General features: G+C 42.3%; 1 protein-coding gene across 1 annotated transcript in view; it reads right to left on the bottom strand.

Moving 5' to 3' along the window:
* Positions 1-17,852, bottom strand: part of VPS8 (VPS8 subunit of CORVET complex) — a 1,704,823-nt gene that overhangs the window by 1,338,454 nt on the left and 348,517 nt on the right. The window contains exon 16 of the mRNA XM_086955430.1: positions 2,316-2,351. Within this exon, the coding sequence (XP_086811556.1) occupies positions 2,316-2,351 (36 nt within the window). The remainder of the gene's footprint in view (positions 1-2,315; positions 2,352-17,852) is intronic.

The raw sequence follows: 17,852 nt of genomic DNA, 5'->3' as shown, positions 1-17,852 counted from the left end.
ATTCCTTGTGGGGAATGCAAACACAGTGATGGTTGTCTGTTTTCCCTGGCAGGCCCTTCACCCCTGTGTTGGTAGCTACATATGGGGGTGAAGGGTGCTGCAAACAGCATTATACCTAATAAATATTCATTAGGGAGATCATTCTGCTGACCGGAGACGGGACATTTTGAGGCACATGCTCATTAGTACATAAATTGCATAACTTAATAACAGACATGTTGCAAATGTCGATGCATAATTTGCACCCAGTATTTAGGAGACACCTGTTAATACAGTGGGTTCATGATCTATACTCTCACCCACACATAGGGAACCCATGGGGTATCCATAATATTGAGGAAACTAGCTTACCCGTCGTGCGTTGCTGCGATCTCAGAAGAAAGGAAATTTAAGGAAACTTGTTATGATAACATTTAATTGACATTGATGATAAAGGCACTTGGGGTCCCCAACATAAGGCCAAATCTACTCACTGCATTTGATTGGCAGGAGCCATCTTGAATTTTGCTGGAAAATTGGGTTCAAGACCGACGAGTGCGATCCTCAAAGTATACAATGCTAAGAGTATCGCGATCGCCAACTACGGGGCTTCAATCTGGGGATACACAAATCCTGTCCTTATCCAAAGGGCAGAGAACAGGTTTTTAAGATCATTACTTTCCGTTCCCCAGTCTACCCCCACTTTTACCATTCATTCAGAATTGGGGGTTGGGTATGTCTCAGACGTCATAAAATCTGCCCCTGTCATTTCCTGGTTAAAAACCTGGTTAAATGAAGAGATTTCTTTAAATCATAAAATTCTAGAAGATTGTTTAAATATGGATGGAGCACTTAAGATCCCATGGATGTTATATGTGAAACATATGTTGGCGCAGGTGGGACGTATTGACCTTTTTAATTCCCCCGAGAGCATACGGAAGGAGAATGTCAAAACAATCAAGGAATCACTGATGAACCTTTTTATAACAGAGCGAGTGGAAATTGAACTTAAGAAAATGACAGTTAGAAGGAACTTTATGCTCAAAACTGTCCCAGGTCCAGAACCTTACCTGGTATTTGTAAATAATCCTTTCCACCGCTTTCTTTTAATTAGATTTCGTTTGAATTTAATACATTTTTTATTGGGCACTCACTATAGATGGGATACCCCTGATAATAACAAACCTTGTGATTGCAACAACTTTTCACCCCAGGACACTTTACATTTTATTATGTTCTGTGACCACTATGATAAAATCAGAAGGAAATATCTTGTTCCCATCCTTAGAGAGGCCCGCTTTTTACAATTTAGGCCTGCACTCTTATTCCTGCAACTTTTGCACAATGTACATGTCACTTTTCATGTTGCAAATTTTTTAGTAGCAGGAGTACGCATTAACAAGAAGCGCAGCAAAAGCAATAATGGATTGATTATAAACTAAATTTCCTAAGTGTAACCTCAATAAGACTATAGATACATCAATGTTTTAAATGCTTTTACCGTATTTTTTAACTTTGTTGAATGTATACATCAATTGTTTATGCACATGTCACTTTACATCATTCTGATGATATGACTTATGAACTATTATGTATATATATGTTATTATTATTCTTGTGATTGTTTAATTTTTTTGTATGTAATCTTTAAAATGTACTCTGTCGTTTTATGATTTTTTAAAAATCGAATAAAAGTGATTGACTGACTGACATTGAGTCATTTTTATTGAAACTTATTCATTTTAATATGGAAAACACTTTAAAGTGTTGTTTTAATTCTGTGTATTTATTCGAGTGCTTGTGGATACACAGTATTTTTTGTTTTTCCGTCTGGTGCGTACACAAATAAATCAGAAGGTTTTCCGCCGCGTGAGCTGGCCACATACAGTTGTCCATGTGAGAAGCACGGATTCTCCAAATCTAGTCCACACACTTGCAGGGATTGTCCTTGTGCTTTGTTGATGGTCATGTCAAAAGCGAGTCGCACCGGAAACTGTAAACGTTTAGTTTTGGAAAGAGTTATGAGGGCCCTGGGGTGCCGGGGGCCGATATTTAACACATTTTTCTTTCTTTTTTTTGCCAGAAACCTTCGCGGGAGTTTACTCAACAACTTCCCAAAGTTTCATGCCGATCGGATGAATGGTGTAGTAATGCATAAAGGACAAACAGACATACTTTTGTTTTTATATATATAGATGTTTATATGAAAAATAAACACTGAACAAACGCAATCAACATGTTGATAAAGTAAAATACAAGGTTTAGAGGTACTATAATCTATCCAACTACTAATTGCATTTTCACAAGTATTGTAAGAGTATTAAGACATCACCTACCTCTCTCCAGCTTCTCAGCAACATCACATGAACTGACTAAAAGGGAATGAAAAAAAGGTGTCAATAAATATAACATATATATATATATATATATATAAATATATATCATTCACTTGTTCTTCTACAGCATCAAGGATTAGGGTTCATTTGATTTATATATGCCTCTTTTTTATTTATAAAGATTGGCCTTCTAATTCCTCTAGGCCCTAGTAAACTAACTACTTCTCACTGGAGATAGGGGACCGGAGAAGAAGCTGCTGGTGATTGTTTCATGGGTAATTCTTGGGTAAAGCAGTGCTGCATCTGAGATTGTAAGCTTAAACTTTTCTGGGATAACATTTCTTGATGAAAGTAGCCTGCAGTACTGCCATTATAAAAGTTTTGCAGACTGATTGTGAAGGATAAATCACTATGGTAATTTACTTCTACTTAGTGTGCTAAATGTATTTGATTCTGCGATATGATATACTGTCAACTTCAATGTGAGAACCAGCTTAAAGAAGGAAATAATTATTTTTCATTTGAATACTCCTTGATGCCTCTGCCATTGATGTTCCATGTCACAAACAATTTTCTAAACACCCCTTTGGGTGACCACAGCTCAGATGACATGAAGGCAGAGCAGTGAGCTGAATGCACAGTCTCAGAAAATACAACTCCCAAGAAAAAGCTACTCTCCTTCCACTCCAGTTGGCATAGTGTCTCTGATTAGTTCTTGATTTGGTACATATTTAACAATATGCCCCCATCTAGAATTGTTTGACTTAATTAGAAGGATATTGCTATCAATTAATCAAAACCTAAAGTCGTCTTTGAAACGTTAACCTCATGTACATTACTTGTGGAGCTTCAGATAGGAGTAAATAGTAAGGCTATCCATTGAGATGAATTAAAAACAGGATAAATCTTACAAGCATAAGGCAATTTCAGTTAAAACCCTGTGAGTGTAATCTGGTGAGTTATCACAAATGGATCAAACAATTGGGAATGAAATTTGACTGTAGTGTCTGAACGTGCAAAACACAAGACTAGCAAATATTTTCTCAAAGAAAAATGATGCTGAATTTGAGCATAATTTATCAATATATTCCTTCATCCTGACCTCTAAACTATGTAAATTCGAAGATGCAATTTCTAGATGCTTGTTCAATTGCTTCAAATAGTCAATTGTCATTGTAAACAAATGATCAATACAAGCAGATGGAAAAAAGGGTGGAACCTTATTTGTACCATGAGAAGAATAATTATAAGACAATAAAAGAAAATTCGGCGGTTGGCAAATAAGAGGCCTAATTTTCTTCATTAGCATTAGAAATAAATTGAGGCGAGATGAGCGCTCTTGTCTAATCTTCGCCCCTTCCCCCCCCCCCTTCGCTCCCAACCCAGCTGTATCGAGTTTTTTTGCACTACAGACAGTCGATCCATTTTTATTTTTCTAATTCTTCCGATGGCGCTAAAGTACGTATGATCTGGGCCATTCACTATCTGCAGCAGTATGTGGTTCCGCTGGCCCTACTTACTTGGTGCCTCTCTCATGGTCTCCACTTGCTGTGCGCTGTGTCTAGGTGCAGCACAGCTCTCCCCGCGGCTCCAATGCTGCCGAAGAGTCTCAGAGAAGCCAAGTGGGTCAGTGAAAGCCAATGAAGGGAAATAACGAGTTGGAGCAGTGGCTGCCAGAGAAGCCGCTTCAGTGGCTGAGAACACATGGGTGTCTGGATGCACTAAGAAAATTATCCTGGCACTTTTCCTCCCATTAAAAAAGTAAAGAGTCAACAACACATGGCAAATGAAAATGTAACGGTCTGCAGTGTTGGTGCCAGGCAGGAGGAACAGCTGCGAGTAACGACTGGTGGGACTGGGCAACATAAGGCGGTGAACCCAATTAATGGGGAAAATTCTAAAGCAAATTTGGTTTCTGATGTTGTCACCAGGAAGGCTTTAGAGTCTACACTTGCCCTTCCAATATCGCTGAGCACAAATGTAGGCGGGGGACAAATAGAGCCACTGTCCCCCATAAGACTAACCTTTTAATAGGAATCTCTACGAAGGAATCTGAGCTCTTTAAACTGGGCAGGCTCAAAAGCCAGAGCTGGGTTGAGCTAGGTGTCAGCAGAGTATCGTCAGACCATAATCCATTTTTACTGGATATTCCGGTGTGAGGTTTCTTTCGGCCACGAGGATACTTTTCTTTTGAAAGGAAACTCTTGCTCGACGAGTCCTTTGTTAGCCATATCCGGCAGTGGTTAAGTCAATTTTTGGAAATTAATCGTAATATCGCTGTTTGTACGGTGGTTTGGGATGCACTAAAGGCAGGGGGGAAATTCTGGTCTACACACACAGAGACAGAATAGGCTGTTAATGCAGGGCCTAAATGAGGATATTCAAAAGGCAGAGCAGAGTCTTATACAATGTGTGCAGGGGAACTTGAAAACCACCTTGGTACAAACTGAAGTTGCCCAGTGTACGGCCAGAATCAATGTGCATTGGTCTAAGGGGAATGCCAATAAATACTACCTGTTTAAAAGGGAATGTTATGAATATGGTGGGCAACTCATAAATGCTTAGCAAAAAGGATTAGGAGTAAGGAGGCCAAGCCTACGATTACCGCTATTGAAGAGCCAACCAGTAGATTGGTAGAAACACCCTCTGAGATCCTCACAGTGTTCAGGGCATTTTTCAAAGACTTGTTTACAGAGGGTCCAAAAAATGGGAGCATGGGACATGAGAAGTATATATGGGATCTATGTAGTAGGGGATCTCAGTCCAGAGGATTGAGAGGAACTGGATGATCCTGTTGCATTAGATGAACTCACGGAGGACATTAATTCACTTGCAATCGGTAAGGCTTCTGGTCCTGACAAGCTGCCTCTAGAGTTCTATGAACCTTTCTTTCAAGAGTTAAAAACAGACATGCTGATAACTTTTCAGGAGGAACAAAAGGGGCAGGCTCCAGCATATTAGGACTCAACCAATATAGTAATTAAAAATAAAAAAAGGTCAAGCCTCCTACATTACATTACCAGGGTCTTATAGACCTATTTCTTTATTGCATTGTGACGATAAAATCTACGCAAATATCATGGCCACATGGCTAGCGAGAGTTATATCTCCCCTGGTTTCATCCTGGCAACACAGCTTTATCCCAGGAAAGGGCACGGTCAACTATATCAGTAGGGTGGTCACCTTGTTAGATCTGTTCAATGTTCATCAAGCTCCATTTGGGATGGGGTTACTTCACGCCGAGAAGGCGTTTGACCGTGTCTCTTAATGGCAACTATGGGCCGACAAGTTTTTGGGCCTGATTTTATTAACGCAATAGGAGCTATGTATAGATCTCCTGTTGCTCGAATCTGTGCACTGGGGTTAGAATCCGAACCAATATTTACCTCCAGAGGGACTAGAGAAGGCTGCCCATGCTCCCCTTTATTATTCGTTTTATACATTAATTCATTACTGACTATGCTAGAAAGTAGCTCAATCATTAAATCCGTACAGCATGGACGAGAAAAGTATAAGGTGCTAGCCTACACTGATGATGTGGCTATCGTCACCCCTGAACTAGCAGTTGCAATACCTGAGATTGAACAGTTAGTATTTCAATGTTGGCAGGGCTCTGGCTATAAATTAAATATAGCCAAAACTAAAAATATTTCTACTAATCAAGCTTGTTTTAATGACTCTAGGATCACAGAGGAAGCACTGTATCTTGGTGTCCGAATTAGAACGTGCTTGGACAAAATGGTATCTGCTAATTAGAACCCCATGCTGAGTAAAATCAAAAGTGTGCTTGATAGAATGGAGTGCTTACACCTGTCATTGGTTGGAAGGTGTAATGTGTTAAAAATGAAAGTATTACCCAAGGTACTTTATTATTTTAGATCTGTACCTTTAAAGCTCAATAGAAACCTGTTTCAGAAGCTGCAGTCGACCTGTGGTAGCTTTATTTGGGACCAGGGGAAATCACGCAGGGCAATGAAATACATGAGTCTACCTGGCTACTTGTACATTTTATTATTGTATTCTCCTGCATATGCGAATTTTAGTCACATGTGAGGAAAATATTTAGGTGGCAGAGACTCCACCTATTTATCCAATGTTGCTAGGTCCAGAGGCCAAGGGAAGTTTTTTCAACTGTCTCAAACCTAGTTAGTACAAGAAGACTTGATTTAAGGTTGTTCACGCACCCAGTAAAGTATGGCAGCAGGTTCGAAGATGTTTGCAGCTTAGCAGAATCCTTTATTATACGCTCATGTCTGCATCACTATTATTACCTTCTATTTTGGGGGACACTACTATGATCTGATGGAGACGATAGGGTATAGAGACACTGGGGGAAATTTGTGATAAAGATGGTTTTTTGTCAAATTCTAGCTTGGCAGAAAATACTCATTATCCTAAACGGATTTCTTTCAGTTTTTACAGATCCGGGACTATCTGCAGAAAAAATTAAATCAAGAAACATCAGCCAAAAATAATTATATGATTGAGGCAATAAAAGGCTGTGGGAGGATTGGTTTTCTTTATCAAGGACTTCTTGAAATACAGCAGGATGTCCTGGAGGTTCAAAATCTGAAATGGAATGACATATTATCCCAAGGTGGGGATATCCAACAGGATTTTATCGCAATGGGGGAGAAGATATTGATCTCTTCTAACCTTAAAGCACAGCACTTTAAGACCAACTTTAATCTTTATTACACTACAGCTAAAATCTCCCAATGGGGTTGGTCAAATGATGGCAAATGCACTCGTTATGGGGCTGATGAAGCAGATAGTCTTCATATGTTTTATATGTATCCTAAGCTGAAACTGTTAATTAGGTGGATGGAGGCTTTCTTGACAGGAATAATTGGGTCAGAGATTTCTTTTACACCCACAAATATGCCCTTAGGAGTGCTGGATGAGTCTACGACTAGCCGGCAGATGGGCCAAGGCAGTTATCTGATTTTTATGGCTGTAGCAGTGGCTCGGCTACGTGTAGCCTCATTCTGGTTGCTGAAAGAACCTCCATCATTTGAAATATGGAGAGGAAGATTTTATGCCATATATCATCTAGAGTACAGTTTATACTCAATTAAAGGGTCCCAAAAAACGTAGACTATGTATTAAGATCTGTGGTGCAATGTTAAACCATATAGGATGAAGCAATACGATCTACTCTGGGAAATACCTTTTTTTTATCTGTGAGCCGGTATCTATTTTACTATATTTAGTAAGATGGCATGAATTGCATAATACATACATTTTTAAGTATTGATGTTAGAATTCAATCTTGACTTTTTTGTACTTGTTTTGTTTGATTCCATCTTTTTGCTGCTCCAATCCTAAATGTTGTATAACTGTGCTATTTATTGGCTTATTAATTAAAAAAAAAAAACTAAAGATGTTCCTCCGATCTCTCACAGGATTGATCTGCTTGCCCATTTTATTATGGTGCTAATCAGAAGAAAGGACTTGTTCTATTCTAAATGCTTTACACAAAGCTCTCCAAAAATGTGAAAGGCACTAGAGACATCTAGCTGATGTAATTGAATTAAGTATCCTACTAAGTTGAAGACTGCCAGTCAAAAACATTGCACAATTTCTTCTTCTGCAGGTAATATTTTCAAAGAAGAAAAAGTGTAACTCTTTTTTTAAGGTTTCCACTGGGATCATTATTACCCGTTAAAGTTCTAAAGACAGATCTGGTATGAAATCAGTAGTAATTGTATGCCAGGGTTGACGAGCAGCTGGAAATGGTGGCTCATAAACCAAATACAAGGTAGTCTTATCTACTCTGTGACCATGATCCTCTGAATTATGGCAACTTCATAGATTCTAGTTGTAACTCCCTAACAGGAACAAAAATAGCTAATTGACTGAAATACACTTTATTTTGGAAAACTAAGGGATTCTTTAAAATATACTCTTCCAACATTCTAGGATCTATCTGTTGCTGAGCAGTCTTGAGTTTACTAAAAAATATACACAATTCTAACCACAAGTTTAAAAGGGACTACTGGCTGATCATGCAAGAGAGATTACTCAGAATAACAACAAGATAAATCATCAGCTCACACAATTTTTTTGTATGAGCCATGACTATGCAGAGTAAAATAATGACACAAAGTAAAATGACAATCTAGTTGCCAAGTAGTCTTACAATGCACGTTTCTCTAACACTGAATTCCAATGAATTGCTCAAATGTCAAATGTTTCTCTAGAGCCCAGTACATTGTGTCTCCACTCATTGTGCACCATCTTCATGCCCAAAACTTCTCTGTCCACATTGAATAAATCCACTTAGATTCAGAAATAAGATGGAGAAGATAGGATATTCTTGTCCTTCATCTTCATGCTCCTGTAAGAAGGGGTGGGTATACTTTTTTATTCAAGGGTGGAATTGGAGGAATTTAGTAATTCCTCTCATTACCCTCCAACAGCAGAAGGTTGCCACCAAGTTCGATTTTACTCAGAATAATGCACTGTGAGATAGTTTGCAGTAAGGCAAACAGGATGTGCTGCAAAGGGTACGAAGGGTTGCAGATTGGAACTTATTTTCAGAGGTTATGGAGTGTCTATGAATCTCACTCACCCACTGGCTGTTGAATCTTACAAAAGTGGCACCCTATCCCCAGCTCAGGGGAATGCTTTATAAACCTGAGGAAGAACAGAAGAGGATGGAACCTGCTGACTGTCACCTGTGTGGAGACATGAGGGGCTGAATCTACTTCCACTTGATCTAAGACTGAGAGTTACTCCAAGGGTCAGTGGGCTGATCTCCTAGGTGCCTAAAGGGATACAACAAGCTATAAAAGGCCTTTTCCTATAGTGACCAGCTGAGCAGTAGCACCTGGACTGGACTCTCCAGGTGATCTCTGCTGGAGTGAGTTTTTAAGTACTGTACTGTTCAATTTCGAGCGTTCTTTGTCAAATACAGCTTACAGGCTTGCTAAGCAGGAGTATTTTGGGACTCCAAAAAAACCCAAGTCCAAAAATAGAAAATAATGGCTCCAGCAAAAACCTCATCCAACGGCTATCCGTCTTTAAGATTACTTTCCTGAATACAGGTCTTAAACCTTGCCCAGCGTGAGATTTCAACTTCCATTTCCTAAAAGATTTTTGGACTTATTACTTGAGAACATGGGATTCGTATCCGTGCAATTAATATTGAACCTATTTTCTTACATAAGTGATTCTGTTTTTGCCATGGAGTGCGGGTGGTTATGTTTTCTTACATTTTATGTCTCCTGTTTATAGTGGTGGCCTTACATTAATAACTCTTATATGGTAATGCCTTATCTGGTAGAGACTATTTAGCTGCATATTCTTTACTTTAGAATTATCCCAAGGCATCAGACGGGATCTGGATATTTTCTCATAAGCAGTACTCCTGCACACTGGTAGGTGCCGTCTTTAGGCTTTGCGTGGCGTTTTCCGCATCAGAAGTGTCGAGTGCGGTTCCTCTACAGGTGCTACCGCAATGGGCTGATGTCAGTTTGTTTTAGCGACTTTCCATGCCAGAGGCACAGAGCCTCAAAGAACACTCACCACTGATGTGTGGTACTAAGGCCATGAAAATAGAGCAGCCTTGTACCTTTAAATTCATTCACAGAGCAGGGAGGATGGATGGGTTGGGTAATGAATCTGCAGCTTTACCAGATAAGGCGTTACCGAAATAAGTAAGTAGTTCATCTAATAGAGACTGCTAGCTGCGCATTCCTTAACTTAGAATAGATATCCAAGCAATACCTTTCAACAGGTGGGTTTGTAAACCTGATTTAGACTAGAAAGTCCTGAAGGAAAGAACGGGCAAAGTGCCCATGCCGATGGTCCTGACTGTCCAGGCAGTAGTGTTTGGTGACTGTATGCAGAGAGGCCCACATTGTTGCCTAGCAAATATCCAGGACCAAAAGCCTGCATGCTAACAGCCTTTGCTCTATTAGCTCACAATCCCTCTGGGTGTTGCTGCTCGGCTAGTGCGTAGCTGATCTTAATGTACAATCCAGTGGGAGAAGGTTCGTTTCCGCATGGCCTTCCCTTTTTGGCTCAGACATATTCCACAAAGAGTTAATTGTTCACATGGAATAGTTTTGTGTGGTCAAGGAAGAACTACAATGCTCTCTTTGGGTCCAGACGGTAGAATCTCTCCTCTTCCTTAGAGGGAGGAGGTGGATCGTAAAAGGTAGGCAAAGTGATGGACTGGCCTATGTGGAACAGGTAGACACCTGTGGCAAGAAAGATGCTTGGGTCCAAAGGACCAGTTCCAGTTTGTCCAGGAAGTAAGAAACGTATGGATACTGGGATGGCAGCGCCTGCAGTTCACTGACCCTTCAAGCAGGCAGAAATAATTGCCACCAGAAAGGTCGTCTTGATGGTGAGAGGCCTAAGGTGACAGGTATGAAGCGGCTCAGAGGGAGAACACATTTGAAAAGTAAGGACCAAATTAAGGTCCCATTGAGACAAAACGAAGAGAGCTAAGCAAATAAATGTTGCAAATCTTTAAGGAACCCATTTATAATGGAGGACTTGATGACGAAAGGCTGATCTGGCATCAAGGATATTAAGAAGTTCCTATTGTTAAGGGAGCCAAAGTGAATCTATCAGGTCCGCAGTCAAGAAATTGGTCTTAATGATGATATTCCAAGGCACCTATTCAGCAGACTTTAAATCATGGGGGAGCACCACATATGAACCAGAACAGATGGAGAGAGAGACTTTCTGTCTAGGAGGCAGGGGGAATGAGGTGAAAGGGGTAGGCCCATATATTCAAGACGCCTTGGTCTTTTGTATAGACAGGGCATATGGATTTCACCTCTGTAGGGTCAAGTAAATTATAAGCATACTAACACCCCTGAGTAAGTTTAATCAAATAAAAACGTCTCTCTATATGGCGATATATCTAACTCCCAGAGCCACTGGTTTTAGGAGGGAGGTAGGGAGCATTATCAATCCCCACGATCAGGGTAAACACGGAGCACGCCATTTACCGACATATTTAGGTACAAACATACAACCGATCTCACTATCAGGAATTCCCCCTACTTGCTTTATTTAAACAATCTAGATTTAAAATCACAACTTGCTTTAGAAACAAGTGTTCTCGCTGTGTTTTGATGTTCTTTTGGGGTTTTATCAAGTTCATGGCCCCTTTCCAAGACGGCAGTATTTTTTAGCTCTTGCTGGATGCCAATCCCACACAATTGTAGGGAGACCACGTGACCGGAGACCCGGATAACGTGAACGACAAGGAGCAGATGTAGCCGGACGGCAGAGAGGAGCCGGCACCTACACAGAGAGGCGAGCAGAACATTGAAGTGGCATCATACTCTTAAGGATATGAATACTGCGGGGCGGGGCTCGGACGGCAGTGGCGATGGCTGCCTAATCGTGTCGCTGCGCAGGACAAGGAGGCGATTCCAACTATATGCAGGCGATAACCAGACTCGATCGCCGAGGGACACACAGATTCTGGTTCGCTAGGATGCGCTGCATCAGATGATCCGCATTTTGAGTAGCGATTAAGTGTTTTTGCGGCCAAAACACAAGTCTTTTCCTTCCCCGAGAGAGCTAGCGCGGGCGTCCTAAAATGGCGCTGCGACGCTACCGCGGATCTGCCTGAAGATCAGAAGAGCCGTAATAAGGCAACTCCAAACGGACCCCCGGAAACTGTTGGAAATAGTGGACTAGAGAAGGCGAAATGCCCTCAGGAGATTTCAGGAGGGGAGCGCGTTGCCTATTGCCTCATAGGCAGCTGCTTTGCCGAATGCTCCTCGACCTGCCTGACCCTAAAATGGCGGCCGTCGGGACACTCTAAATAAAGTGGCCCGGGGTAGAAGCTCCGATGCAAAATAACTTATTCGGGAGCCTGAACAAAAAGCTATTGTCAGTGAACTATTAATCTTATTCGCACATCACTATCAAGGAATGACCCAGCGATGCAATATCGATAATTAAATGCAAATGTCCGTCAAGAGCAAACTCTTTTTTGGGGTCAGCCTAGCTTCATGAAGCACCTCAGCGAATAAAACAGAGCACTGCTCTAGAACAAGTCCAACTGAAGACATCTAATAAACAAGCAGAAGCGCCTTTGTGTTGCAGGTGGTGCCGCTTTTGGTTTTACATATCTGAACCAGGTGTCCCATCTCACCAAATGGAAATGGAGCCTTGATATAGTCTATGAGATAGCCAGGGTAAATGTATACCCAAGGATATGGAACATACTGAGATAACAGGCCCAATGAGACTCTGTGCACCGATACCGACACAAGATATCCGGGTACTGAGCAATCCGCACCTGCACCAGCGCCAATTACCAAGCATCCCAGCCTTCATCTGACATCCTCCATTAGCATCTAGGAGCAATAAAGCCATCCAATGCTGTGACACACGGCCTACATCAACTTATCCTGCTGTGGTAGCTACTCGCTATCTGTTGTCTGCAACCCAATAGTTGCCCGTCACCTGCTACTGATATCTGGGGAAACTGCTGTTGCTGTCTCTCTCCCACCTCTAAGTCCACTGCGCCGCTACCTGCTGCCTATCTACCGGCTGCTATCGCTGACCGCACAATATACTTTGGTCCTACGGCCCTCGCATGACAACTACAAGCTCAGTACGTACCGGAGGTTACCCAGGAACGGCCTGCCGTCCACTCACTACTATCTGTGCCACAGCCCAACTAACCACAGTGCAAACTCGCCACGAATATCTAGTCTGCTGATACAGCGCTCTGTTGGCGCTGAGGCAAATACTTCGCAATAAGACAAGATACAATGGCGGAAAGAGAAGGCAGAGGCAACACCAAAAAAGTGTGCCCAGAACCAACGACCTCAGACTCTCCCATTAAAGCCAGGGCAGACATGGCTGCTACCATGTATATGATACTTAAGAAACTAGCTGATCTCCACGATCTGTCCAAATCTACCAAAAGCAATAAGGACTCCATGCGACTCGAATTCACAGCAATAAGAGCAGATATGAGCACCATGAACAAACACCTGGGTTAAGCGGAACAACGCTTGAGTGACTTGGAAGACATGTCCCTACAATCTTCAAAAGTAATAAAACGCCTTGAAGATTGTGGACCGCAACAGGCAGGGGAATATCGGCATATTTGGTGTGCCGGAAAACTCAGAAAAAGACGCAGACTCATGTGTAGCGTTCTTATAAACATGGATCCGGTGATAACCAAAATCGACTTCCCAAACTACTTCGAACTGGACAGGGCGCACAGAATTCCCACCTTCATCGATAAGCAAAGGAAAGGGCCACGGCCTTTGATATGCAAGCCCCTCAGATTCCAACATGTCAAAGCCATCCTCCAATTCGCAAGGAAAAATAACCACATCTCTTGGGAAGGACAACGTATAATGTTTACCCAGGATTTCTCTAAAGACACAGTCGAGCTGCGAAAAGGATTCCTCCACTTGCGGGACAAACTCAGAGCAAAGAACATTCCCTTCTCCTTTGCAGGGCCATCTAGATTTAAAATCATAAAGAACGGAAGACCACACTTCTTCTCTGATCCCAGAGACTTAGCGCGCCACCTGGTAGACGACCAGACACAAAGTATGGATCAAGCGAGCGGCTCTTCAAACAAGAGGAAGACGAACACCCACGATTACCATGACTCTGACCCAGCTTGAAGTCTGAGGTCGGGCTACACTCGGTTCGGTTCCAGTGTCTCAACCTGCTGATATGCTTGCTGATCACATCTAAGTCTGACCACCATTAGGACTTAGATACCATTAGGACTTAGACTTCGATACAGCACCACCTGCATCCTAATGTCTTCTAGCTAGTCCCACCAGTACCGTGAATGTTGTCCCGATCGGTTGCTCGGGTCATCTCAGTTTCTCCGACAACACCACTTAGCAATAAGCTTTAAATTCGTTGAATGTGTTATCTCATGTTATTTTGAGATACACCTAACTATGTCATGAGTACGGTTTGCAACTAAGTTGATAACGATTTTCCCCAACTGATCTTGCTGGCCTTAGAGGGGCTTTTTGAATGCTCATTTTGTATTGACATTTTGTGTTATAACTAGATATGTCATGACTGCTGTTTGCAACAATTGATATGGATCTCCAAAAGGTCTCCGATTACAATGAGGGGCACTATACATGAGATGGGCTCTCATAGCATAGATCGTTCTCACTACCCAAGTCCTAGATATTATAATGTATCACTCTTGTCCCTTTACGGATGTTTTGTGCATCCAACAACTGTTCTGAATACATTATCGCTGTTACCAATATGCTGTTTATCACCCTTTTTCTGCCTAGTGACGGTACTGCCGTCGTTCTCCCTACGTATGTATGTTGGGGGCGCGGGGGGAGAGGTAGGGGAATTGAGGGGGGAGATTGGAGAGCTAGGGGGGGGGGGAGGGAGGGGAAGGGGGAAGGGTTGAAAAGGGAAGTGACATGTATGTTTTTTGTTTTTATTTGTTATGCTCAACATTCATTTAAAGATGCAGCCCCCCACACCTATATTAAGTCAACTGGCTCACACACTACCATGAGACCTTGGTTGGATCTATCCTTCAGGCCTTCCATGCGGACCCTAATAGATCATTCAACATATATTATTACCTGGATCCTTCATTTAACGACACAGACTGACACCGATGATTGACACTAAGTCCCTGTCAGAAAACCTCAACATAGTCTCCCTGAATGTTAAGGGTCTTAACCACCCGGTAAAGAGACGGAAAGTCTTTCAGTAACTTGCTAAGTCAAAAGGAGATATCCTCTTACTACAGGAAACCAAGTTATTGGAAGAGGCCAAACGATTCATTAATCTACACTGGATCTCACACACACTCTGCTCCCCCGCTGAACACAAGAAAGGAGGTGTGATCACTCTGATCGCAATAAAATCTAACCTGTTGTTTGTTTCACATGCACATGATAAGGAGGGCAGGCTGCTAGTCACACATCTCTTAAGAGACAACGACCCCATACTTGTTATGAATATTTACGGCCCCAACTCAGACGACCCGGATTTTCGGGACTCAGTCTCCAGGGCCATAGAAAATATCCCAGAAGACGACCTGCTAGTGGTAGGGGGTGATTTTAACCTCCCGCTGGACCCAATTCTTGATCGACAGTCTAAATGCATGCTCACATGAGGTACTCATACGCCTCTGCGACTGATACCTACTAAAAGATTCCTGGCGCCTTCAAAACCCCTATGGGAGGGATTACACCTTTTATTCTGCCCCACACAACTTGTATTCTAGAACTGATTTTATCCTCATCTCGAGCTCCTTTACCCACCTAATTGAAGAAACGGATATAGCCCCAAAACTGGCATCTGACCACGCCTGTATTAGCACCAAACTTGCTGGCTCCCGCTCGATCCTACCCCCTAGAAGATGGCGCTTCAATGAAGAAGTGCTAACCGATCCTGATAACAGACAACAAATAGTAGACGCCATAGAGGAATATATCTCATTGAATGCCTTGCCTGATACAGCTCCCTCCACTATGTGGGACGCGCTTAAAGCCACAATCCGGGGTGTTATCATTAACATCAGAGCCAGAACCAAAACGGAACTAAATAAAGATTTGGAAAAACTCGAACAGGATATTAAAAACTTAGAAACCGCCCACAAGTCCAACCCTGACGATACAACAGTCCTTGATCTCCTAGTCAAGAAGAAATATGAATACAACACTATCACTAGCAAAAGAGCTGGGGTCTGGATCAATAGATTCAAAGCCCTAAAGCTATGTGAAGGGAACAAGGCAGGTAAACTCATCGCTTCCCATCTTAAACATAAACAGAAGCTGTCTACCATAACCTCAATCAAAGACTCCGCAAACAACACTGATACAAAACAGGCTAAGATTTTAGAGACCTTCAAATCATTTTACGAGGACCTATACAAAAACGATCTGTCCCTCGACAAGGATGCCTGCGTCAAATATCTAGAAACCTTGAATCTGCCCAAACTTTCAAAGGAGGATAGTGCCTAAATAGGCACCCCCATTACAAACACAGATCTTATCATCCATCAAAACACGTAAAAATAACAAAGCCCCGGCCCTGACGGGTTTTCCGCGGCCTTTTATAAGGCCTTTGACAAACAACTTATTCCCACCCTCCAGATACTCTTCAATTCAGTTGCAGCCAGTGGTAGTATCTACCCTTCCATGAGTGAAGCTACCATCATCGTGATCCCCAAAGATGGTAAAGACCCACTTTTAACCAAGAATTATCGCCCCATTTCATTGATAAATCTAGATTGCAAAATTTAAGCTAAGATCTTGGCAACTAGACTCAATATCCTGCTTCCCAAATTGATGAGCACCTCACAGGTAGGGTTCCTAAAACATCGGATGTCAAACTATAATACCAGGCTCTTGTGCCACATTTTAGAAAAAGCCAAGACCTCCTCCGCCCCACTGGTTGCCATAAATTTAGACGCCAAAAAGGCCTCCGTCAAGGTTTCCTGGTCTTTTTTACAGCATTGCATGCAATGCTTCAACCTGGGTCACTCGTATATTAAAATGGTAATGGCCCTATATTCTTCTCCGTCTGCCAGAATAGCCATTAACGGTACCCTCTCCAACCCCTTCCGCCTATACCAAGGTACTAGACAAGGTTGCCCTCTCTCCCCTGCATTGTTCCTCCTGGCCCTTGAACCCCTCTTGACTGATATCAAGCGCAATAAAGACATAGTGGGTGTAACTTTTGGGGAAACTCAAGTGAAACTAGCGGCCTAAGCAGATGATATTTTAATCGCGACAGAAGACCCTAAAAACTCCATAAAAGAACTTATGACATCAATAGACAGATACTCAGCCTTATCCGGATACAAATTAAACTGGGACAAATCGGAGGTTAAACCCCTGAATGTGCATACCACCAGAGACGTCCTAGGCGACTCTGGCCAGACATGGCAAAATGGCATTATCAAATATTTAGGAATAGAATTTGCAGACTCCCTGCTTGGAACGCTTCGCCACAATGAGACCACTACCCTAGCCAAAATCAAACGACTCCTTGATGGTTGGTCCCCCCGCTTTATCACCTGGTGGGGATGGGTTGAAACCATCAAAATGATGATCTCCCCCTTAGTCAACTACCTCATCACCATATTACCTCTCACACTTTCCGGGGACTTTCACCACAGACTCGACACACTGATAACCACCTTCTTATGGCAGGGGAAAAGAGCCAGAATCAGCCTAAAGAAATTGCTCCTTGACAAGTCCCAAGGTGGAGTTAACCTGGCAAACTTCAAGCTTTACCAAACTGCTTTCCTTACTAAACAGGGCTCACACTGGCTGATGCCTCAACCAGGATACACCCCAGTGTGGCTCACAGTGGAAAGGGCCCTTCTCCAATCCCTTGACCCACTTCCTTCCTTACCATTGCGTTGCGCCCCTCCCTCTGTTGAGGACCCATTTTTAAGAACACAAAAGCAGCCCTCCTGCAAGTGAACAAACACCTACCACATCAGTTTAAAAGATCGAAATGGGAATCCCTATGGCACAACCCTACTTTGACATATAAAGGGAAACCTATGTACAACAAAACGTGGGT

Source organism: Lissotriton vulgaris, chromosome 2_1 (genome assembly GCF_964263255.1).
Source record: "Lissotriton vulgaris chromosome 2_1, aLisVul1.2, whole genome shotgun sequence".
Taxonomy (NCBI): domain Eukaryota; kingdom Metazoa; phylum Chordata; class Amphibia; order Caudata; family Salamandridae; genus Lissotriton; species Lissotriton vulgaris.
This window is presented reverse-complemented; position numbering and strand designations above follow the sequence as displayed.